General features: G+C 43.5%; 2 protein-coding genes across 3 annotated transcripts in view; both read left to right on the forward strand.

The window, feature by feature from the left end:
- The first annotated feature begins 429 nt into the window (after positions 1 to 429).
- Positions 430 to 8,922, forward strand: ap3s1 (adaptor related protein complex 3 subunit sigma 1). 2 transcript variants are annotated; one of them, XM_079753169.1, is made up of 7 exons: positions 430 to 653; positions 2,187 to 2,278; positions 3,147 to 3,258; positions 3,410 to 3,481; positions 4,350 to 4,457; positions 5,898 to 5,967; positions 8,076 to 8,922. In XM_079753169.1, exons 1-7 carry the CDS (start codon positions 585 to 587, stop codon positions 8,255 to 8,257), a joined length of 705 nt encoding a protein of 234 aa, XP_079609295.1. In that variant the 5' UTR covers positions 430 to 584; the 3' UTR covers positions 8,258 to 8,922. The 2 variants fall into 2 exon arrangements, with proteins under 2 accessions (XP_079609295.1, XP_079609294.1); XM_079753168.1 differs by lacking the exon at positions 5,898 to 5,967.
- A 567-nt stretch (positions 8,923 to 9,489) lies between these two features.
- Positions 9,490 to 26,557, forward strand: part of commd10 (COMM domain containing 10) — a 57,173-nt gene continuing 40,105 nt past the window's right edge. Inside the window, exons 1-5 of the mRNA XM_079733722.1 lie at positions 9,490 to 9,600; positions 9,962 to 10,052; positions 10,255 to 10,365; positions 10,877 to 11,032; positions 13,669 to 13,779. Of these exons, the coding sequence (XP_079589848.1) occupies positions 9,572 to 9,600; positions 9,962 to 10,052; positions 10,255 to 10,365; positions 10,877 to 11,032; positions 13,669 to 13,779 (498 nt within the window). The 5' untranslated portion in view covers positions 9,490 to 9,571. The remainder of the gene's footprint in view (positions 9,601 to 9,961; positions 10,053 to 10,254; positions 10,366 to 10,876; positions 11,033 to 13,668; positions 13,780 to 26,557) is intronic.

Below are 26,557 nucleotides of genomic sequence, written 5' to 3' on the forward strand. Positions count from 1 at the left end.
ACTGTGCACTCGTGCGCCATCTTGTGGCAAATAGGCCTATAGTCCGAAACATTGTGCCCACTATTATTCTTGGATGGTAGAATATTCATATGGACCAAACAGTATACCTTATTTACCTATATTTTAAATAAAACCATAGCCTCCTTGTTTCTGCAATTCATGTTTCAGAAAACGGACCAGTTGTAGAAAACCGATTAATTCATGTATTTTATTATTCCTCAAATTAGTTGACTGATGTTTAACTATTTATTACAAGGCGACAACCCGCGGATACACACATACAATGTCCCATTGTCCCCCATATGGATGCACTACAACTAACGGAGTTTAGTTGTAGTTTCCTTCCAACCAGTAAGGACTCAACGTCCCATAGTTCACCGGGGCAAGCAGTCCCCTTGACGTGGAGTAGTTCCGTAAAAAGAGGATGGAGGAGTAGCGTGTTGTTGTATGCTAGCCTAGTAATTCTTATATCCAAAAGGGATTTGGCATCCACTCCCGGGCGAGGATTGGGTTCACGGGGGTTGACAGACAACAGTCTTTCATAGACTGACCCCTTTCTGTTCCCCCGTCTCACCACCAGCATCATGATTAAAGCCATTCTAATATTCAACAACCATGGGAAACCAAGGCTTTCTAAATTCTACGAGCATTATGTAAGTACGATTCTCAAGCGTCTTTATTTATGTTACCCGATATCGTGCTTTATCTATTGTGGTCAAGCTTGTAGATGCAATGACCCTATATATAATTTGTATTATTAGGCTAACGTTACACTTTCTGTAAATAGCTTAATATTGTTTGTTTCATTCAGTGCATTTAACATGTATTAAGAAACTAGCATTTGATCTCATATATTACTTATATAGCTTGTCATGGTTTGCAACATGATCGTAGCGTTTTTGCAAAAATGTCATCGATCCTGGTGTATAAGATGACTGAACTAACGTTACAGTCTTTTAGACGGTGAATAATTGAACATCTGGCTAGACTATCAGATTCCTCCCTGGCCTTAGTCTTCTGAACAATGTGCTCGACCTTTTTGCTTCACAGCCTCCTAATAAATGGTAAACTGAACTGTCATTGTCAGAGCATTGGGGCGAAATGTAGTGACTATAGCTGGTGTTGACGTCACATGATGTAATTACGCCCTTGTGATTGACTCGTGCTCGGAGGCGTTCCTCACCAAGAATTTAGCATTCTACCAACTTGCATGTACCTCAATCTGGAAATAGTTTTTGCTAATATCAGTAATTGGGCATATTTGAAGGTTGTCTGTTTGTCCAAGTCAGTTTTTTTTACTGTCCCCTTTATATTAAATATTTCTGTAATTCAGAGCAATATAGAAATAATGGATGTCATCATCTGGGACAGCTTTATTTTGACTGTCTATCTGCCGCCCAATATTTCACCATCAATGCTGAGTGCATACATATTTGCCTTTTCAGTCATTTGAGAGATTTAATAAGCATATTAAGAGTTTCAAAGTTTTTAGGTCATGCCTACATCTGCTGGCATTCATTTAAGGATAGAAGGGAGGATTTATATTTGTCCCATATATTCTTCTTTTCCACACACTAACATGGTTTAGAAAAGTAATATAAAAAAACTTACATATTAACATATTTTCATCTAAAGTTTCAATGGTTCTGTAAATCATCAGGTCTACAAACCTGCCCATGTAGCCTACATCAATATGGAGGAGGGGTGCTTGAATTTCTCTGTTACCTTTCACTCTCATAGAAAAAGAATTACAGATGCACACAGCTTAATACATTTTTTTGTCTTGCTTTATTCATTTGGAAGTGGAACCGAATTTTAATCTATTAAAATTCATGCTGAGTTGACATATTAACTTTTAAGTTGTTCAGATACGTTTTAAATGTGAGCTCATGGTCAGAAACCGTAAAAGGCCCCTCTCTAGATTGATAAATGTGGCCTTTCATTAGATCAATAAATCCTGTGGTGTGAGAGAGCTTCCTGTCCAGGATGCTTGGAGACTTTACTGAGGAACCCCGACTTTAACAGGGACAGGGTCTGTAGTGCACAGTTGTATATAGGGTGGAGATGAGAGAAACTGACACCTAGCTCACCCACCCACTTCCACGGCCTAGTTCATCATTGACCAAGGCACAGTAATTAGATGAGTATCGTGTTCCGCGCTTTTAATTTCCTAAATCCTTCCACAGAGCGAAGACACGGAGCAGCAGATCATTAGGGAAACCTTCCATCTGGTGTCCAAACGAGACGAGAACGTCTGTAACTTCCTGGAAGGAGGCATGTGAGTAGAGATGCTCTGTTTTTGTCTGTTGTACCTCAAAGAGCACATTATAAGCAGGCTCACATGCAATACTGTATACAAGCGCTTTGGATTGTTGTCTTGTTTGCAGAAAATCCTCATGGTAGACGAGAGAACATACCATATGTCAATATCGGGTCAAAGAGATTTTCCAAATGACTGAATGTCAATGAACATGAACAAAAGCAAATTAATACCATTAACAAGCAAGGATAACTTGCGGGTTCCTACACAAAAGAGCCTCCACTTTCGCTAGCCGACTCTTGCTAATGTTGGCTCGTCTTTAGCCAACATTAGCATCAACCACACAGGGGTAAAAAAAAAAAAAAGGGCACTCAAACATCTTTGTTTAGTCCCACACCCTTCCTGTGTGTGTGGTGTGTGTGTGTGTGTGTGTGTGTGTGTGTGTGTGTGTGTGTGTGTGTGTGTGTGTGTGTGTGTGTGTGTGTGTGTGTGTGTGTGTGTGTGTGTGTGGGGGGGGGGGGGGTGGTATGTGTGTGTGTGTGTCTAAGAAAGTGCCCTCTGTGAGGGGAGAACGTGATAAGACTAAGGTCAATCATTGTATTTGCGACATGAATACACAAACACATACTACTACTTTAGAATCTTCAATATACTCCACTCTTATTTGTCCTAGTTACTTCATTATATTCTGTTGGCTGCTATTAGTGTGATGACATTGTATGCTTGTAACCTGGATCAGTACTGCAAGTACCTTGTCTCACATCTATATTGTTTAGGAGTATATATTTATGAGAAGAATAATTGCTGTTTAATATATGTTGATTACGAAAAAGTGTAAAGTGTATTTGCTTTGTTTACTTTTCTGAACCAACTCTTTGTGAATCAGGTTGATTGGCGGGTCTGAAAACAAACTCATCTACAGACACTACGCCACACTTTACTTCGTGTTTTGTGTGGACTCCTCAGAGAGTGAACTTGGAATTTTAGACCTAATCCAGGTAAATAAAGAATCTTCTAAAATAAATGATATTATGAATCACCGTTGTTTGCTGTGGAACACCTATAAATTGCATGAATATTGTCGTGTCGATTTAATTTTTTTTGTAGTCATTGATAACTCTGTACTGATTGGTGTACATTTTTCTTCAGGTGTTTGTGGAAACTCTGGACAAATGCTTTGAGAACGTCTGTGAGCTGGATTTAATTTTCCATGTAGACAAGGTAGGAAAAAGCAGTCTCAGCTATTCATATTTTCCTTGAATATTGTTGCCCAATAATAGTACATCGAAGTTGCTTCCTACACTTATGACATCACAAATAATGGTAAATGGCTCAACAGAATGGCACATTCATAAGTAGAACGTTGCACTCATTGTAATACATAGGTAACAACAATTTCTATGGTCTTTGGGCTCTGATAATGACACCATTCGTTTACTTATTAAATAAGGATCATGTATCATCCATAATCTGCTCAGTATAAAGTTAAAAACATAAACTACACAAGGGAGCCGGCCATTGCAATCTAATATTAGGAACAACCTATCACATGCCTTGCCTTGCATACAGAATTGAGGGCCCTAGAACGTTTTAAACATTTTCAATGTTTACAACTCTGTATCCTGCAGTATAGGGGGGTACACAGATTACACGTCAAGTTTATTTGTAAAGCTCTTTATCTCAGTTTTAGTCTCAAAAGGCCTCACATGTCCCTATTTGATGACATCCCCTAAACCTAACCCTTAATAAGGGCATGGCAGAAAGTAATTAACCTTATAACAAGCAGAAAGCAAGCAAATGTGGAAGGCTGAAAGCCGAGTGGGCTGGAGCAAAAGAGTTCACAAGCAAGAATATTTATGGCAGCAAAAAACAACAAAATGAGATGGCTCCAGAATAGGTGATACAGGACAGAAACGGCCAATACCAGCCTGGGCTGTGCTTTTTAAATGGATTTGTTATATTAGATTAGGCTCTAAATCAGATTGAACTTCATCAACCCTGGGGGGATTTTGTAACCATATTATAGTACACAGTGAGAATAAAGCAGTACGCTGTATACATATGTGGGCGTCTTCCCCGCCTATGGTAGGTCCACAACATTCTGGCAGAGATGGTGATGGGTGGCATGGTTCTGGAGACCAACATGAACGAGATCATCATGCAGGTGGACGCCCAGAACAAGATGGAGAAATCGGAGGTAAGCAACCTTTTTCCGCCTTCCACAACCCCCCCCCCCTGTTCCCCCTCCCCCCTTACCTCCTCTTTGCCTTCATGGTATATTGCAGGCATGCGTGTATGCTGCATCCTGCATGCTACTCCTGCCCTCGTGGATGCTCCCGACTTACTCTTTGTCTGTTTGCGCTCTCTCCTGCCCCCTCGCTGTCACACCCGGCTCCACACGAAACCAGACTCAGGGTGCGGGGCGCCTCCGTCTCACTGTAACACAAACATGGTTCCATTGGTTTGTCATTACTACCGCTGCAGTTGCCCATTCGCCCAGTGCATCTTTTTTGCTACTGCTATTGGTCATCAAATCTCTCATTCACTATATTTAATATCATGTCCATGCCACTTTGGCAAGCAGTGTAACAATTGAGGAATAACAACGTGTGGTCGTGGTTTTTGTTATAGGCTTTAGCCAAAAGGAGAATATTTAATCTATTGTAAATACATTTAGTCACTATGGTTACGATATCATTTTGATTTAGACAATACTAGGCAAACTAGGACATTGTTCTGTTACAACACATCTGATCATACAAGAGGCTCATAAGCCTAAACTTTTACCTGAATTTATGGCAGTAGCTTCCTTCACTCCACCACACACCGTGACTGCTGGTCTATTAAAAGGTGCTATTCTCTGTGTTGTATTAAGAATTAGCATTAGCATCTAATAATGCCTAAGGCATAACCATACTAATACTTTTTCATTAAACATTAGCATGCATTTCAAGTTGAACACGTACTGTATTTCAGGTTAGATACAATTTTCCACAAAGAAGCCAGGAAGTGAGGAATAATCAGGCCACTGACTGAGCCTAACATTATTTAATAATGGCTTGTTTCAGGCAAGTGCATTCACAAAGCACTTAATCAATTATGCAAATTGGTTGAACTGGTCTACCATCTTGAGACTAAACTTCCTATAGATTTGTGCTGTTTCTCAATTAACAAGTAACGCTTTCCTAATCATCTGAAATTGATCATCTGTTTTGGATCAAACTGAGTTTCCTTTTTTGGCAGATGTGTAAAATGAGTCTGCTCCTGTTGAAACAGACCAGAACTATTCTGTCTCTTCCCTTGGACCTACGTAGGCCTGTGTGTGAAAAACAACAAAAAACAGTGATGGTGATTCAAAGTGACGCTGTCCATTAAGATGACAGTAACCCAGGAACGAAGATCTGTCCTTGCTGTTTGGCGCAGACAGATTGATTGCACTTACTTATTTGAACCTATGATCTTAAACATATTTTGTCAGAGATATAGTTAAAAAACAACAACTTTTAATCACCACCTTTTTTTATTTACTACGGATGCGGCCTATCATAGGTCCTGTCACTGTTTCTGTGGAAATAAACTGTGATGACCTCGATCTGCTTCTAACATTCCTCATTCCTCTTTTCCCTGACCTATCCAGTTCTTTCCATTCTTTTCTCTCTTTGCAGACGTTTATCTTTCAGTCTACCAGGCAGGACAGGTAGACACAGGTACTGAGAAATTTACAACTGAGTACTTCGACTTCAACTAAAATTTAACCCCCTTCCTACCCCCTTACACAAATCCTTCCATATGGCTTTCCACATATTCAAATTAATGCCGCTAACATAGACATCTTTAATGGCAGACCCAGAAATGTTTTGGTGTTTTTCTTAATACATGTGTTGTAACTTTAGCGAGGTGTTGTTTGTTGAAACACAGATTCAGGGACTAGAATGATATCCAGTCGCCCAGCACTACCACTGAAAGTGGTGAATTATCTCTGTATCAATAGCCAAGCCTTTGGCATTTCAGATTTCTAAATCTGTACATTCAGGTTCAAACATGTTTTATGCATAGGTTATTCTATACACCTGATTTGTTTGGCCTCCTTGCTTTCAGGTACACCTTCTTCTACGGCCTGACCATTTATTAGAAAAAGATATAGATGTATCCAAGAATTATATTCTAGCGTACATTCCTTAACCTATAAATACTCCAGTCAACCCAGGGGTTAAGGTTGCATGATATTGATGTCACTGTGTTTGGGACCACATAAACAGCAAATTAGAGTACAGTGTGTATAGTATACTCTAGTGCACTATATTGTAGCACACTACAGTGCAGTGTGTGTCATGGTTCCATCATGGGACCCTTCCTCTGCATAGCGAGCCAAAGAGCTGCAGTAGTGTTTCACTAGAATCTGGTATCATGGTGTGACCTGACTATTCACACAGCCTTAGATACCCTCTCCACCCAGTGACCTGGCCAGTTACGGGGTAATGTAACCAAAGGTATCCAAGCAACCTAACACGTGGGAAATATCCACCAGGATGACAAGTTCTGGCTCAGCATTACACTAAATCTAGGTTGCACTCCTCTCTCTGTCTTGCATTACTCCTGCAGGCAGCAGATGTAGCACACAGGCATGCATAGATCAGCATGCATAAAGACATTAAGGGTTTGTGTATTTCAGAGTTGGTCACCTGGTTGAAAGGCCATTTTCTAAGGATAAAGTGACATTTGTGGGTCTGCTGACTAAAGATTAGACTAGTCTGGGATCTCTAACTGCAGTGATTCTCAAATGTTCTTAACACATTTTGCCAAAATATAAAAAAACTGTTTAAACAGTTGTTTGTAAAAATACCATTAGCTGTATTAGCTGTACTCTGGAAAAAATAGCTTTGAGATTCACTGTCTTGGAGAGTTGAAAATAGATCCCTTAGTCTTGTCCCTTGTTAGGCTTACAATGTTCTCATGCCATTAATAGTTAACACCATGCACTAAAGTGTTCCTTAATTATATTTTTTATAACAATATCCTAACCTGTTTTACATTTTAGAAATGGCGTCCGAGACGCCAACTAAAGCAGTCATAAAAAGCAATTCCACTGTATCTATATATATATATATATATATTCCTTTTTTAAGTTCCCTTTGTAGTAAACCATTTAACCTCACTATGACATTACATCGCATTTGTGAAGCACATTAACCTGTAAAATAACCTCCATAACATCCATTATTATGTTCACATTTGTTATACACATCTCTATGCATATCTATCTAAAAGCCTCATTTTTCATTTCTTCATATCCAATTTCATTTATTCCCTGTACTGCTTTACCAAAATTCTCTCTTTGTATTTTGTACCCTCACCGGTCTTCTAGAGCCTGAGGGGCCACAAGTTGCGAGCAATGCTGCCCATGCTTATTGATACATGTCAAATACAGCTGAGTGATCCAAACCCAAACGAATGACCTACTTATCTTCTCTCACAGTCGACTTCATAGTGGTTTTCCGGTTCGTGATGTAAACCATCCAAGAACCGAATAGTGCATGTGCATATGAGGCTACGTACGACATCTGAATGTACATTTGCACATGTCTGTTTGTTTTTTTGTTTTTTTTACTTGTCAGTGCTTTTTTGCATTTTGTCTGTTGTTTATCGTTGTTAGAATTATATGTTGAGTATTGCATCATATGTCTGTGTGTGTGTGTGTGTGTGAGCGTGTTTGGATTGTCATGTGTTAACGGTGATGTGGAGTCGTGCACATCATGTCTGATTCCGAGGTGTTTCTTAGTGATCCTGCTTGTCTCTTTTCTCCATGTGAATCTAGGCCGGCATCGCAGGGGCGCCCGCTCGCGCCGTATCCGCCGTAAAGAACATGAATCTCCCCGAAATGCCCAGAAACATCAACATTGGAGATATCAGCATAAAAGTGCCAAACTTACCCTCCTTCAAATAGTGGCAGCAAGATGGCTACCCCGTCCCGCAGATGTCCACCAGTGTTTACTGTGATGCAATTTGTTTACCAAAACCTCACGTCACAAAGTTTTTATTCAACATATATGAGTATTGAAGGTACTGCGTGAAGCAAAAGATTTCCTCTATCATATTTTTCCTTTTTAGTTTTTTTGATTTGTCCTGTTTTAAAATGAATTTCCTCTGTGTGGCTTGTTGGTTTGAGAGAGAAGATGGAAGTATTTATTGAACTGTAGTACATTCCTCTGCCCCCACCCCCCACAGGCACTCCTTAACGATCAGCTGATTTGGACCTGGAGATCTATTGAAATGTTTATTTTTGTTTGGTTACTTGTACGTCTCTGCCTGTATGAAGATCAAGGTTTTTAGTAGGAAGTGTTTTCTGGAGTATAGGGACCATCTGGTTGGTTTGGTTGTGCCAGAACATAGCAATCATTCCATTCATCGTTCACGGTGTGTAACCGAATTCAATGGCAAAGTGAAACAGTATTGTTGAAATGGTTTGTAAAATCAAAACAAACTGTGAAAGAATATTCTTATATTAAAATAATGCTGTATGATGGTAATTATTACTGTATATGCGGATATGTCTTTTCATTGTCTTATCAGTTTGCAAAATAATGAAAATATTTCTTTAGATTTTATTATATGCATGGCGTTTTTTTCTTTACTTTTGCAAGTAAATAAAGTATTCAATCTTTTGTGTGTCTTTGTGTCGGTTAATTTGAAGGAGAAAAAATATGAATTTGCCTCAATTGGTGTTCAATTCTTATAAAACCAAACCTCATTGAAGGATATATAAAGATATTTCTTGCAAGTATTTGGCCCCTGAGAATACCGAAATCGATGATGTCATCATGAGAGTGATATATTTATGCCCAGAAATGACAACCCACCACTTAGTACCCTGTTGAATAATGAATGGCATGCATTTAATACCCAGAAATAACTTTAATCACACATCACTTTTTTCCTGGCAATTCTGAAAACAATAAAATAAATATCGTAAGATTAGGATCTGTCAATGCTGTAGTTAATTTACCATGCGCATTTACTGCGCAAACAGCGACCCCAACGTATCATAACGGCGATCACAAATCTTCATTTTGAGTATATCTATGAATATTCCTAACTAAGAGCTTATTATTACCATTTTACAATTTTTCTGAGAGATTACGATTTAGTTGTTTCTAATTCTGAATGAATTGTACATGAGAGCGCATTTCTGCGCAGTTTTGACACTCACGTGCGTTACTTGTGACAACAGGAAGAGAGAAGTGACGTTTACATTGTGGCAACAAAAAATATCTACTTTTATCGATGGTGCTTTATTAATAACAATTAAACACCATGGCGTCTATTTTCAAAGAAACGCAAAGGTATGTTATTGTTTACACTCAAATAGGCTACTATAGATAAGTGAGCTAACAGTTACTGTATTCAGTGCAATGTTACAGGGGAGCATTGTAGACTTGAGACACAATTCCTCAACATGGGTATTTTGAGTGCTTCATTAACACATTATATTCTTCATGGTGTTGTATACGTTGTTTTGAGAACTAGAAAGGGCTAGTTTTGAGGAACTACCGTACGTGAATGGTCTTAATTGAAGAATATTCTGGACTCTGTTATTGCCATTCGAAGTCTGATATTCCAATACATCTCGTCCCTCGTTATTTAGAATATCTTTATGGAATATGCATATCGAATGAGGGTAAAGTTGCTGTTTCTTCCATCCAGCATCAAAGAGGCAGTGGCTTTCATCAATGCTATTGACGTGAACAAATTCTCGAGACTGATCTCTAGGATCATACAGAAACTTCACCTGAAGGTAAGCCTGCTGCACTGTATTCATTCAAATATCAGATATTTAACTGTTAAGCACAGGTGCTATGGAAAAATAATGTATTAACAGAATTGTTTCTGGATATATATTTATTCGATAGTGTTTGTTTATTTTTACTCTAACAGTGACATCTGTACAGCTCTCATAACAATTCTAATGGCTGCTTTCCTTTTGTAATTTAACGTAGGGAGAGCGGATACTTAGTGAAGACGAGGAGCTGAAGCTTCAAGCCGCGCTATCATTGGAGAAACCTGCTCTCACGCTAGTTCTCGAAACAGTCTCATTTATCCTGGAACAAGTATGATATGGAGCATTGTCTCTTTCTGCTTATGGTTTTGTCATGTATTTATCAACTAATACCAGGGTGTATAATTGTGTGAAAAGTCCTATTGGTTCTGTATAAGGCTCGTGCTAGGTCCAAGCAGGAATGTTGCCACCTACTGCTCCCATCGAGGTGGGTTAAAAGCATGGGAAACAATATCGACAAATTACTGCTGTGTAAATGCAGATAAAAATGATTGTAGCAGATCACAATATTGTACAGAAGAGAAGCCGACATCTTGTCACGTCATAAAAACATACAGTATGGTATTTTAAGATGTGTGTGCACATACTAGTTCTGGACCTTAAAATAAATATCAATATTGTCCTCCAATATATATGGCCATATATAAATCAACATACAAGATATAGGTGATAATTGTATGCACATGAATGAATAGCGTTTATTACTTTAAGGATACATTGATAATCAGGTGAGGTCGTCCTTTTCATATGCTCTCTACTGTCCTGTGGTGTTTCCTTCTCAGGCGGTGTATCATAATGTGAAGCCGGCATCACTACAGCAGCAGCTGGATGCGGTCCACGTGAGCCCGGAGAAGGCGGAGGTGTTCACCCAGACATGGGCCACCGCTGGCCCGGAGCTGGTGGATAAGCTCAGGCAGACCGTCTTCGCCCCAAAGAAGGTGATTCAATGGAGAAATAGTTGCCAGGTTGAGCTGGATTGAGCTGGGGTTGGGCACCTTACAACAGCGAAAAATGTAGTTCAGAATTAAGGATTTAGATTTGCCACCTTTTCTGATTTTTCATCTATCTGCATCATTTGTGGATTCAATGTTTACTGATGGCATTCAGTGAAGCACATATGAGCTTTTTCTGCTTTTATCTGTGTGTCATTCAAATGTATGCTCTCATTATTTATTTTGAAACTAGAGCCTGTAGCTAGGGGACATTATCACCGATCTGGCACTAAGCATGAATTATGCAGATATGAGTCAAGCCCAACACTCACAGTGTTGTATTTAACTGTGCCCCCCATCCCTCTCCCATGTGGTAATAGTTCAAACAAACATCGTCCACTTATTATACCGCATGTTCTCTTCCTGAATATTCTGCTTCATAAAAAGGGCACTTTGTTGACAAAAACAGCATAATGAGACAACAAAAATAACAACCTTCCATTTGCATTCGGTGATATGTCGTTGCTCTTGTCGTCGTACATCTTCAGAGAATTTTCTTCCCAGGGACTTGTGCGTAGTCTCTCCTGTCGTCCCTGACTACAGCTGCTGCGGCTCTTTTTTCTAACAGCAGGACAGCGAGGGGGTCACCGATCTACCTGGGCTTTGGCTGCGGAGAGTAGATGCAGAATGCAAAACAATGTTTTCCGACATAACTTGTGTCTTCTTCAATACTCGTGTATTGAAGAACATCAGAGGGAAAATAGGACGCTGCTTGGTTGCTTGTTTTTTTTGTCACAGTTTCTCGAAACTGGGTCTCAGGTCCCTGAGAACAGGAAGCAATCTGTTGTCTTTGTTTTAAATAGGGCAAATAGTTGCCCTTGTTGTGCTTAATTATATGGCGTTTTTGCCTTTCCTTTGAACTTTCTCTTGCGTAACGGACATTTCTTGTGATCCTTTTCTGTCGTCGCAATCCATTTGTTTAAGTCTTGCTTTTCCCTTTTGCTATTGTTATCGGTGTCCAAAGCTCTGAAATGACCGCAGTGTACCATGTATTCAGACCTATTCTGAATACACGGTACACTGTATTCAGAATAGGTCTGAATACATGGTATTCAGGTCTGAATACATGGTCTGAATACATGGTATTCAGACCTATGGTGTGAAAGTTTTAATTGCACTTTCACACTGTCTGTGTGAGGCAAACATGTGCAATTGTTTTTTAGTGCAGCAGATTCCACAGAGGAAACACGCAACTCCTACACAGAATTCTCTTAAAATGCTGAGTCGGGGTTCTAGAGTCTATCATTCACACATGGTTTACTATTATTGCTCCACTCTGCATCGTAAAACACTTGGCCACCTCTCTTCTCCACTGCTCATGTATCACACTGCAACAACTGACTGATGAGCTATATCTCAGTGCATCAGCCAGCTAGCCAGTCACAGACAATTCATCTGTGTGTGTGTGTGTGTGTGTGTGTGTGTGTGTGAGAGGGAGGGGGTGTTGGGAGAAGGAAGGAAGGAGGAAGGAAGGACAGAGGACACACTGCAAGGCTTTTGGACAGTGCAAGCATCCAATAAAATTTCAACCTCTAAGAAACAAACTACCCATACATTTTTTGTGATGCGCAAATTTGAATGTTTGTAAATTCCAATTACAAACTCATCCTCGCTGAGTGACATTTAATATGCAAGCCTTCTAAAGTTGATTGAGAGTCATAGAATCCGTACCGCTCAGGAAGAAAACACTGACAGAGATTGAATACATTGTTCGATGTGTAAATCTCTGCAAACCGTTTGAGACACATTGTTCATTTGACAAAGAACACATTGTTCTCTCTAAACAGGTGTCATTTACTTTGTTGCACAAAATGTCATAATGGCTGAACTGGATTTCCTCTGGTTTTTGTATGTGCTACAGATAATGTAGGATTTCAACAAATTTAAATTTGGACATTTATATCTAGCTAACCTGGACATATACACAGCCATTATAAGACAGCCACGGGCTGGGCCAGCACTCACCTTCCCAGCTACTGCGAGAGGCTGCTGCAGCTCATTATCTAATTGGCCGGCTGGCAGACGATGTCAAGGTGGAACTTGCTCTCCCCTCTGAAGGAGAACTGACTTGCGGTCCACACAGAGAGCACACTCGCTAGAGGGGGGGAAGAGGTGGTCTACCGCTGAGATCACAGTACTGACTCGAGTCGGTTGGATGTCTTAATACTCACGGGAGCAGGCTGAACCAACAAACAGGCCCACACTTTGCTTAACTTGACAAGACTGAATCTTTGGATACCATCGACTCATTACCTGCTGTTCTACTTACCCTTGTTACAGTCTTGTGTGTCCCTGTGTGCGTTTGTGGGGTTACGTGTGTGTGAATGTATGCACGTTGTGTTTGAGGAATATTTTATGCAGACTTTCTTCATCCTACCTTGCCAGCCGTTAAAAGTATATTAATATAAAAAAATAAATAAAAGAAAGGCAGCTTGTGAGTTTCTATTTCCGAATGATGTGCACCAGCCTGCTAGTGTTGTCTTTTTAGGCACTTTCTTAGTCTCAATATTTGGACTGCAGAAGAGGGTCACCTTCTCTAATTGAAAGAAATGACTGTGTGTGTGTCTGTGTGTGTGCTGCAGCTGGAACACGTGGGCTGGCAGTTGAACCTGCAGATGGCTCAGTCCAGCCAAGCCAAACTGAAGGACCCCAGTGCTGTGCTGCAGCTGGGCCTCCGTGCAGAGGACTCAGAGGTACACGCACGCACGCACACACACACACACACACACACACACACACACACACACACACACACACACACACACGCGCATACATAGACACTGCACACAAAAATACCCATTCATTCTTTGCACCTGCCTCCTTTTAAACACATGCAGAAACACATCTGCAAAAACTTAGGCCATTGTCATTCACCATAGATTTGTATACCGATTATTGCAAAGTCATAGTCACGATGACATCTCCTTGAGGAAACCCCTTCATCCATGAATGCATGGATATATCCTCCCATGCATCTATCATCTATCCATCCATCCGTTCATCCATCCACCCGTCCATCCATCCATCTTCCCCTCCCTGCACCCACCCAGCCATCCATCCGTTTAGCATCTGTCCCTGCCTGGTGCTGAGGATGCTAATCCTGGTGTGTCTTGAGAGTGGCCATGCGTCAGGGTCGGGAGCATGCAGAGATCCCTGGAAGCTTGTTATCCCGGGTCTCCTGGGCCTCTTCCCTCCGCCTAGAGCCTTCCACATTATCCGATAATGACTTTTTCTCCATTAGTCATACATTTGCTTTTCTGTCAGACCCACGGCACTGTTGTTGTTGTTGGTGTTCTTTAATTATTTTTATGAGTGAATCACAAGGACCTTCATGTACTCACAATATTGTGCTGCTGTTTTATTATTTGATTATGGTATGGGCAATATAGCATATATATTTTATCGCATAAAATATGGCTTTTATGCTGCTCCTGCCAGTGTCACTATATTTTTCCATATTAATTAGACAATTAAAATAACATAAAATATAAAATTGTACCAATTTACACCATTTCATTTTGGATGCTACTGTTACTTTGCTATGGTAGCAAAGCAGTACTCGACAGTTCTGTTTCCATGGGTATCGCTGCCTTCCTATTGGCTAATGGGGGTGTGATTGCACACCAATAGTCTGGTCCTTGTGGGCCTGCTGGCTTTATTTAATTGCACCAGCCACGGGATTTGGATTAACAAGAAAAAAATAGTATTTTTTGAAAGCTAGGTTCTCTTTTAAATCAGCTGCTCTCTTGACGTACATATTGAGCAACATAAAAGGGTGTGAATAACGTTCACTGTTTCTATTATTTGAGTTTAAAGACAGAGACACAAGATATAAGCATAGAAGAAATCGATATATGCAATGCATTTTTTCTGAGTTTCTTTCCTCCCTGTAATACCTTTCAAAAACTTTCAAAACTTAAGGGCCATGCCTTTGTTCCAAATGCCTGGTTCGTTTTCAAAGGTTGAGCCAGTATTTGGTGTAATCAACTCAGTACATCGAATCACAAAGTGTCGTATATGTATTATTGTATCCCTTGTGAATGCATCTCAGACAGTAGTAGAAGGGCTGATCGTTTTCTGCTTCCTGTGTGCTTAAACAAGAGCTTTGATTTGTACATATTCTAGCCTGTGACAGCAAGGAGATTATTATAAAATGTGTGCCTGTATTTCACCATGTTCTCCCCAGGCATGTCATTTATTTTAATCTACTTACAAAATATCCCGTGGTGGGTGGAGACAGTCAGGGGGACTAGTTAATTTTACAAAAAGGAGCAGCTTAATACGAGTACCATCGATTTAACAAAAAGCACAATCACTTGCAATTCTTCTGGTGAACATTAGGGGGCACTGTTGCCTCGCCAAACGTTCACCAGAGGAGCGACGCGGAATGAAAATGATATATTCCGCGGTGTGAACATTGTTGTTCAAAGACCTTCCGTGCGCTGGGTTTTCTTTTTAAATTTCATCTGAGATCCTTCATTAGTTTCTTATAAGTTTGCTTCCTGCAGAAAATCTCCAGCAAATACACTACAGTGTAATCCAGCAATGTCAAAACATTGTGAAGATGAAGAGGCAACCAAAATGCAAATATAGTTGAGAATCAACCGCAAGTGTCAAGATAATTAGAATAAAAAGTCATAACATCTCCAATGCTAACCAATTTTGTTGACAAAGAAAAGTGAACTACTGGGAGAGTGGGAGTGTTAGGAAAGAGGAGAGGAAGATGAGGGTATAGGACACAAGCAGAGGAGAGGGGAAAAGAGAGCAAGGGAGTGGGATGGACAATTATGGACAATCCAATAATGCTACAAAGACTAAAAACAAGAAGGGAACTGAAAGAAAATCATCAAACGACAAAGGGAAGTGAAGCGCGAGTGGGCCACCTTCTGTATGGTATTGATGGAGGGTAACCAGAGTGGAGCGTGGGAGACACAGTACCATTGAGGCTGCCTCCTTAACCCTCTCCAGCAGGAGCACATCCCCCTGGCCCACCGACACCCAGCCTCCGGACCCAAAGCATCTCCCCAGCATCCTCTAGTTAGCATTATGCTACGTTACTTGCCCCTGTTTAATGGTTAACAATCGTCTATTCTTTGGTTACACTTTTTTAATTGAATGAACAGCTAACGAGTTCTTGTTCACTCAACCGCTGGCGGGCACATCAGGGTGCGGGCGAGCCCGTCACGGCTAGACGGTGCTTTGCTTTGCTTCTCGTTTCCGACGCGTTCCGACTCTGAATTTCCAGTCTCTTGGTCACTGGTGGTGTTCACTGCAGCACATGAAATATGTCCGCCATGCGCCTGCACGCCGGGGCCATAAACACCCACCAGTTCCTCCCCCTCCCGACCCAACCCTCGCAGATTGTGGTTGTAGTAGTAGTAATGGTGGTGGTGGTGGTTGCAGTGTGACCTATATTTTATCATCTGCATAGGAAATCACATGCCGTCTGAGTGACGGTACTCCACATGTTTAATGCATGGCCCTGGTATAGAACCTGTCAGCTGGTATAGGCCATACTCCCGTCAGTCCGCCCTGCCTCACATGAGCACTGCTGCATGCAAGGGGAGACCCCACCCCCATCCCCATCCCACCTACCCTGCACCACCTCTCTGCAGAAGGCAACAAGGAACCCCTCCACCCACCTACACACCCTGTTGGACATGGAGGGCATGGTGGGGGACAGGGAGAGAAGGAGAGGAGGAGGAGGAGGGAGGAAGAGGAGATTTTGCGGCCATAGGGGAATGCAAACGAAGGAAAAATGAAATGTTCTTCGTTGGGAAATGAAGACTGTATTGGCGGTGCAGGGTTTGACACCAAGGGTGTAGGAAGCATCCTTAAGTTAAGGGGTTAGTCTATGAGGGGTGCTTAGGGGGTTTCTGTTTACAGAAGAAAGTAATTGAACAATGTAATTTTCCTGGATCACACGACCAAGACAGTATGGCCAAATGACCATTACATGGTCACGGTCGTTTGGAAACACGTTTTGAAAATGACAACATATCCAGTGTAATACATATCATGACCATGGGTGACACAAATAAAGCAGAAGCCGAGAAGACCATCCGCTCTGTAGGATCGTTTCGACACAGTCACTATAAACATGCGGTGCAAGTGGTGCTCGGCGCGAGCATTAGTAGTCGTACAACCAGCATTGGCTGCCCATGGAGTTAATGGTGCACCTCACCGCTTGTGTATTGTCGTCATAGTGGGTAGTGATGGGCATCAGGGCAGCATGCCATTGTTAACGGCTACGTCCGTTCACAATGTCCTGAGGCTTCAGTGATGGCACAAAGGCTCTCCGGATGCAATTCCAAGCAATCCGCTTGTTAAAGAAAGTGTTTTGAAATATCTATTTATTTGAAATGGTAAACTGCGAGTGGCTGAGGATTCTGCCGCTCTTTGTGAAGGTGCCACTGCAGTTAACTTTCAGTAAAAGGGCACTCTCTTTCGTTTCGTGCATGGAGCTTTCTGTCGATGTTCAGTAGTGTGCGTGTGTGTGTGCGTGTGTTTGTGTGAAATGAAGCTCATGTAGCCCTCAATCTAAAGTGAACATTCTTAGGATGCTTGAGTGCACTAAATCCTCCTTCCGTGAGGCTGTTTTCTAATGAGATATGATCAGTATTATGCAACCGTATTCTTTATTTATTCAGGAGCAACAGCCCGGCGACAACATAGCTCCTTGTGAAAACGAAAACCAAAAAAGAAAAATCTGTGCAAGGATGTCTCGTTTTCGGTGTCATGCGCTACGTTACCGTGATTGCATTGCCTTGGCAGCACCCGTGTCGGTGTGTGCAGAGCCTCAGGATCGCCGTAGCCCCTCTGTACTCCTGCACAGGAAGCCAGAGCTCAAGAGGCCATCTGGAGCCTCTGATAGCACTTGTTTTTTCTCTCTCTCTTTCTGTCCCTCTCCTGTTCCTGTCGCTTTCCCTGGCTTTATTTTTCTCTGTCCTTTTTACCCTTTTGAGACATTTCCCGCTCGCGCCCAATTTCTCCTGATTATTCCTCCCCGTTGCTGCGTGCCACTACTTTGTTAAACACCGGGTTCAGGAAGACACTCAGGTGTCACTTTGATGAGTCAATCTCCGCTCTATCTCTCCCACTCTCTCTTTCCCGCAGGTTATTCTGTAGAATAGCTCAAACGCTCTCTCTCTCTCTCTCTCTCTGTCTCTCTCTCTCTCTCTCTCTCTCTCTCTCTCTCTCTCTCTCTCTCTCTCTCTCTCTCTCTCTCTCTCTCTCTCTTCTATCTTCCCTCTGTCCTGTAGAATTAGAATGAGCCATCACTCTCGCGGCCCTTGGGAGGCTGACATTGGTAATATAGCACATCCGCTCGCAGGACCTGCTCTGCCAATTGCAATATTTACTGTGGACATGTGATGCCGCAGAGGGCTTGACGTCCTAGTTAGGGATCGAATGCACCGCCAGACACTACAGTACAGGCCTGCACTTCAAAGACCCTCTTGGAATTGCCGTTTAGGATAGACTTGATTAGTTCAGATGAATTACGGGCCCGAAGAGATTTCGGCGACAGCCAGCATAAATTAGATTCTTGAAAGTTTACTTTAGGAAAAAAAAGGGTTAGTGGTTTTCTGCTTCTCTCTCTCTCTCTCTCTCTCTCTCTCTCTCTCTCTCTCTCTCTCTCTCTCTCTCTCTCTCTCTCTCTCTCTCTCTCTCTCTCTCTCTCTCTCTCTCTCTCTCTCTCTCTCTCTCTCTCTCTCTCTCTGCAGATTTAAAAAGACGCCTCAAGAAAGAGACAAAGGAGATGAGAGAGGAGGTAACCTCTAGTTTCGCTTATCTAGAACTTTGAAATTGAATTCAAATTTGAATTGAAAGTGCCTCTGTTCTACTGCACATCCGTATATTTATGATGGCAGAGGAAACATTACTGTAGCTGACTTCCTCTTTGCACTCCTTTATTTTCAATCACTCCATCTCCTTACGAGCTCTGCTCCATTTTCTGGGATGATCTCTATAGATTCTAAAAATAAACATGTCATAACACACTTTCTTGTGATTTGTGATTTATGCATGGGTGGAATGTTCTTCAGTTTTTTGGTTGGAATTTCTATGTCAAGCTGCCCCCAGCCGGCACAGACTTCAGGAGACAAGTCCTTCTTGTTGGTGGAAAACCTGAATTCTTTTTGGTTTTCTTACCAAAGTGTCATCGATAAAAGACTTCCTTTCTTGTGATTCTTCTTTCTCTGTTGTGTCTTTCAGCTGTAATCACACAGGGGCCAAAGCGCTTTTGTTGGAGAACTAGTGCACTCTGAGAAAAACTGAGACACACACACACACATACCCACATACACATGCTCGGTCTCTTCCTCGCCCTCTCCCTCTCTCTTCCTCCCTCCCTCTCCCTCCCTCCCTCTCTCGCTCTCCCCCTGAAACACACACATTCAAAGAGACAATCAACTCTGCCTGTGGAGAGACCTCATTTGCGTACACTCAAAGACTGAGGACGCAATTAAATATGCCATCTTTGACCTGGATGAGAACGCAGGCACTGCCCTCTAACCCCCCCAGCCACACCTCTCCTTTTTCCCCACACCATCCCATTATCCCACCCCCTCTGCCCCTCCACCACGTTCCTCCACCCTCTCTGCCCCACCACCCTGCTCCTCCACCCTGTCTACAGCCCCCACCACGTTCCTCCACCCTCTCTGCCCCACCACCCTGCTCCTCCACCCTGTCTACAGCCCCACCACCCTGCTCCTCCACCCTCTCTACAGCCCCACCACCCTGCTCCTCCACCCTCTCTACAGCCCCACCACCCTGCTCCTCCACCCTCTCTACAGCCCCACCACCCTGCTCCTCCACCCTCTCTACAGCCCCACCACCCTGCTCCTCCACCCTCTCTACAGCCCCTCCACCACGTTCCTCCACCCTCTCTGCCCCACCACCCTGCTCCTCCACCCTGTCTACAGCCCCCCACCACGTTCCTCCACCCTCTCTGCCCCACCACCCTGCTCCTCCACCCTGTCTACAGCCCCACCACCCTGCTCCTCCACCCTCTCTACAGCCCCACCACCCTGCTCCTCCACCCTCTCTACAGCCCCACCACCCTGCTCCTCCACCCTCTCTACAGCCCCACCACCCTGCTCCTCCACCCTCTCTACAGCCCCACCACCCTGCTCCTCCACCCTCTCTACAGCCCCACCACCCTGCTCCTCCACCCTCTCTACAGCCCCACCACCCTGCTCCTCCACCCTCTCTACAGCCCCACCACCCTGCTCCTCCACCCTCTCTACAGCCCCACCACCCTGCTCCTCCACCCTCTCTACAGCCCCACCACCCTGCTCCTCCACCCTGTCTACAGCCCCACCACCCTGCTCCTCCACCCTGTCTACAGCCCCACCACCCTGCTCCTCCACCCTCTCTACAGCCCCACCACCCTGCTCCTCCACCCTCTCTACAGCCTCCCCACTATGCTCCTCCACCCTCTCTACACCCCCCCACTACGCTCCTCCACCCTCTCTACAGCCCCCCCACTACGTTCCTCCACCCTCTCTACAGCCCCCCCACTACGTTCCTCCACCCTCTCTACAACCCCCCACTATGTTCCTCCACCCTCTCTACAGCCCCCCACTATGTTCCTCCACCCTCTCTACAGCCCCCCCACTACGTTCCTCCACCCTCTCTACAGCCCCCCCACTACGTTCCTCCACCCTCTCTACAGCCCCCCCACTACGTTCCTCCACCCTCTCTACAGCCACCCTCACCCTGTTCTCCCTTCTTTACCTCTCTGCCAAGGCGGGATCATACAGAAAAGGCACAAAGAGAGGCACAGGCCTGGCACCGTTGACACAACCTGTTTTTATGAATGCATCGTCGGGGGATTACACGTCCATACCGCTGTACTGGAGGGCTTCCGCAGAGAGCGTGCGGTCACAGTCAAATCCCTTGTAGTGTGCCACCCACCAGCCCACAGGAGACAAAGACGCCCCTGTCTCCAACCCGCCGCCCTCTCCGCAGGTCCCAGGACTGTTGGCTTTCCTTTTTTTGTTTTTTTGCTTAATTATTTTTGTTGGGTTGCTTTTTGCACCCATCTTTTAAAAGATGCCTCTCCCTCTTCCCCTTTTCCCTTTCTTTGTCCCTCTCTTTTCCTCCCCTGGGTGATTTGTTATTCTCTTGTTGGGCCTGGATCCCGTTCGCTGAGAGGCCATATTGTTCAGCTCTGATCCATCTCCGAGGATGAGCCCCCAAAGAGCCTGAATGGCTTGCTGTTGGTGCCCTCCTCTCTCTCTCTCTCTCTCTCTCTCTCTCTCTCTCTCTCTCTCTCTCTCTCTCTCTCTCTCTCTCTCTCTCTCTCTCTCTCTCTCTCTCTCTCTCTCTCTCTCTCTCCCCCTTGCGCTCTCATTCTCTTGCCCTTGCCCCCTCGTCCTCCCACTCCTCGTTCGTTCACCGAGCGATGATGTCATGGTTTTAATTTGCTCCAAGTATACCCATTGATTCTCTGCCCACACTTCTTTCCCTCTCTCCCAATCTCTCCTCTCTGCACACACACACACACACACACACACACACACACACACACACACACACACACACACACACACACACACACACACACACACACACACACACACACACACACATTCAGGGACTATAGATCCCTCTCTCCCTCTGTGTGTTTGCCCCTCTCACACACACATTCAGACACTATATATCTCCACCTCTCTCTTTTTCTCCCATCTTTAAAAATCCAGGGGGGGATAGATTTATTTCACTCTTCCTCCGGGCCAGAAGCCGAGCCGTGGGGGAATGTGTTTGGATGTTGTGGAGCTCACCCACGCTCACACGCTTGGCACCCAGATATCACCCACGCTCACACGCTCTGTACCCAGATATCACCCACTCACAATCGCTTGGTACCCGTGTAGGAGATTTGTCAGGGCTGGTAAAATCCAAATCCACGGCTTTTTGTTTTTTGTTAAATCCCATTGATTTAACATCCACCACCCCTTCCCCCAGCAGCATCCTCCCATTTAATCTCCCTCGTCTACCACCACTCCCGTGATCAAGCCTGTCTGTATTTGTGTTCATGCTGGCTCTTTTTGATTTTTTACCTCTGGTTTGTGAGTTATCATTAAATCCTAGACAATGCGGTGCCATATCTTTATTCAAACATATTAACCTAAATCGATATCTAAAGCTTTCTTTAAATATATCTATATTTTTATTATAATTGATTTATTCAGTAAATGTTCGTTTTTTTGGGAGACAGCTGTTTTCATGAACTTACTCTCCTGTGGACCCAGGAATAGGAAACGTATTCCAGCTGAGACAGAGACGGCTGATTGCCGAGCAGCAGCGACAAATCACCTCCTTTCATTTAAACGAAGATGGGTTGACATGCAAATAAATACTCCAGTCTATACTGGTTCCAAATAGGAAATCAAGTGTACCGAAGCTGACATATCCACACCTCCTCCTCATCACTCCTCACTCCTCTCTCAACTCTCTCTCATTCTTTCTCTCTCAAGTTGTTATTTTTTGCTGCTCGGATACAGAGTCCTCCTTATTGCCTTTATCTTTTATCCGTCTTCAAATCATGCCTTTTCATACAAGCTTGACAAAAGGTTGCGCATTGTGTGTGCCTGCTGTGCGTTGCGTTGGGATGGCGTGTAATGGTGCTGAAGGGGTACTCAGCCTTCTGCTTTCCTTGAAATAATGATTACAGTGTGTGGGTTGGAGCCCTGTGCCGCTATTGTCAACAGAGCCACAATGATGGGCACGGCCGGCACTCCTCCCGTATCAACACATTGTCACCTTTGTCTTTACACAGCGGCCGGCGGCTGTGATGTGGACGGCATGAAACGGGCGCGTTGAAGGCCATGCATGCAAGCAATGCTGCATTCTGAGAATGCTCGCTCCTTCTCTGCTCTGTCTCCATCTCTTTCTCTCCGTCTCTCTCTCCGTCCATCCACAGCCAATTGTAATGAATGGGTGCACAGGACACAGGTGCGCATTACTGGCACCATAGGCCACAATTAACAAAATTCCTGCAGTCGGGCGTCTTTCCAATGCCTGCTGCTGTGCCAGCTGATTTATTTATATATATATATATATATATATATATATATATATATATATATATATATATTCTTTTTTTACTTTGCTTTGATTTGAGCAGCTCGACCAACCCAAAGCCACAGCGTCGACCGAGGTAATTATGTTTGTGTGACCGGTGTAGCTCTGCGTTAGTGTACGTTGAACAACTTCGAACAGTCACTACTTTCCTTTTGGTCATCCAGACCATGTATTTCGGATTAAAGAAAATAACAAAATCTGATAAGGGTTTTCCATTGCACTCTGTGCACTCATTCAAAGGGCGAAAAGAAAGGGCTATCAAAATGCAACATCAACAGCATGTGCATAGCAAAGATCACATAAATCACATGAATAAAAAAATCCCATCAAGGTTTTCCGTTGCACACACAACTTCCAATATGCATTTATAACAAGCAAACACAGTGAAGGTTGAAAATCAAATGACTTAATAAGAAAAACGTGACAACATGACAAGGACTGATAATGGGGAACACACCTTGTTCACTTGTTTGACGGAAAGACAAAGAAATCAGGCAGGAATGGAGGTTTACATTTACATTTAGGGCGTTTAGCAGACGCTTTTATCCAAAGCGACTTACAATAAGTGCATTTGTTACAATAAGTACATTTGTCATAAGAAGTGAAACAATATATCGCTGTCGGTACAGTAAAGATGTTCATAGAACCAAGTGCAAGTATTACAATCGCTAGGCTAACCCATTCCCTGTGTAAAGCAATGATAGCAGCTACTGTAGATGCTACACAATTAAGTACCTTGAATAGGTGCAATGTACAAGTGCCAGGACGTACAACATTCAATGGTGGCTGTGCATTGGTTTCTATGCAGAGTCGAGGTGAACTCTGAGCAGGTGAGTTTTGAGTCTTTTGCGGAAGCTGGTGAGTGACTCTGCAATCCTGACATCGGTAGGGAGCTCGTTCCACCACTGAGGTCCCAAAACAGAGAAAAGTTGTGACTTCGCTGATCGACCTTTGCTTGCTCTTAGCGATGGCGATACCAGACGTCCAGCTGAGGTAGTTGAGCGGAGGGATCGAGCTGGGGTGTGTGGCTTTACTAATGCTTGGAGGTAGGCAGGGGCAGTTCCATCGACTGCCTTGTATGCCAGTACCATCATCTTGAATCTGATGCGAGCTATTACAGTGAGCCAGTGGAGGTCTCGGAAGAGGGGGGTTACATGTGAGAACTTTGGTAGGTGGTGGAAATGCTCTTCCTAATGGGCAAAAATAAAGAATGAATAAAGAAATAATAAAAATAAACGACGTAATACAAATGCTGCAAGGGTTTTGTGTAATCATACATAAGCTATTTCAACAATGCTACTTTTGCTGATGGCACTTCATCTCACAGAGCGTAAGATGCTGGTGATTAAATGTGTTTGTTCTGCTCCAACCACCGCTGGGGCTGAACTGGACTTGGCTTTCCCCTTCCATCACACTCCTGACTGTAAACTAAAGCCTCCCCCTTCCCACTCCCGCCCCGTCCACAGCCCCTCAACTCTCTCTTTAACCTCATTCATTCTCCTTCTACCCTCCCCTCACTCTCGCTCTCTCTCTGGCACACACACACACACACACACACACACACACACACAGACACACAATTCGGGCATGCGACGTTGGACAGTATAATCCCCCACCCCTGGTGATGCTGAGGGCCACAGTGTCTACATACCACAGGACCCAGGCCGGCAGCCCTGGAGACCCTCCGTGGGTCAGAGAGACGGGCAGCGCAGTTATGAATAGCAACCATCGCCCCTTCGAACCCCCATTCATGCGGGAACGCACACATTCTCCCACACTCCCGCACATGCACACGCACACACACATTAACACATGCATACACGCACACACACACACACACACACACACACACACACACACACACACACACACACACACACACACACACACACACACACACACACACACACACACACACACACACACAGTTGTACCCTTTGACCACACCTTAATTTCTGTGCCAGCAATATACATTAAAATGCATTCTGTTACAAAATGAAGGACCTGGCTAAAGGGGCTAAGTGGTACTTACCCAGGAACCTGGCATAGGGTGCCGGCGAGCTAGCTAGCAAGGGCGGGCCCACACATCACCATTTAATCCCAACTGCTGATCTAATTAACTGTGCCACACGTTTAAAAGATGGTGTAGTTTTACAATATCGTGCCACTGCTTTCTGTGGAGGTCAGTTTAGACACAACAATTGTGTTTGTTTGTTTTTGGCAGGGCAATCACGTAACTTTCTTTGAACAAAATACTGTGTGCTGTCTTTACTTGGTCATATAACTTGTTCTCAGTTTCATTAAGTGACTTTCTGGGAGAAAAAAAGTCAAAATGTTGTCAAATTGATAACCCCCACTCCTTAATTAGCAGGAAGAGCTTGAGATGTAGTCATTTTGCTGACCACCATTCTTTCTATCTGGGGTTGGCTTCTTTCTCCCGGCTCTCACGTGTTCGACGAGCTGTTCCTTGGACAGTTGACAGCATGCAGACAAAGTAGCCCTGTCTTGCAGCAGAACCTGGGACAGGATATAATCTCCCTCTCTCTCCTCCGTCTGTCTGTCTCTCTTTCTCTTTTTTTCTCTTTTTAATTCTTGCTCTCTCTCTGTCTCTGTTTCTCTGTCTCTGTCTCTCTCTGTCTGTGAATGTTTATTTCCCGTATCAGCCTATGCTAACTGCCATCACCTTAATTATCTTGTTATGGCTCCCGAACAGCCTGCGTTTCTTAGCCTGTATATCTTGGCAGTAGAAAGACTTGTCCTCATTCTCCCCTACAAGCACTTGAATGTCAAACCGATAGACATTAAACGCTTTCAAGCACCAGGTATTTGCGTCGTGCTTGGAAATGGGAGCCAAGGACGGTTATTTGGATATGGTTTAAAAAGTCGGAGCATGGTACGAGCTTCAAGGCCTGATTCTGTTTGGTTTGGGGTTTACTTGTTTTCCCCATCACAGTTCACAGATAATGGTTCAATGGACCACACACACAGTAGTTGAAGTTCTTGTTTCAACAGTTATATCTGTCACACTGAGTTAAGCACAGGGTTGTTCTGGGCAATTCACTTCATAGAACAAGGCACACGTCATCTGCGTAAGTAGAAACAAAAGTCAACGAGAAGAGTACGAATATAAGAGTACGAAATGTAGAATATGTTGTAGATGTCTTGGTACTTTTTTTTTTGTGGCCTCATAGGATGTTAATTTGTCCGTATAGTTTCAGAAAAACGTAGAACAAGCTAATAATGGTTGTTTTTTTAAGCTCTGAGTTCTCATTGGTTTCTACTGAAGTCATAAGACTGATCTCCATGAGAGGCTCCCTACTGTGTGTGTGTGTGTGTGTGTGTGTCTGTGTGTGTGTGTGTGTGTGTGTGTGTGTGTGAATT

This window comes from Pollachius pollachius, assembly GCF_949987615.1.
Source record: "Pollachius pollachius genome assembly, chromosome: 1".
NCBI classification, from domain to species: domain Eukaryota; kingdom Metazoa; phylum Chordata; class Actinopteri; order Gadiformes; family Gadidae; genus Pollachius; species Pollachius pollachius.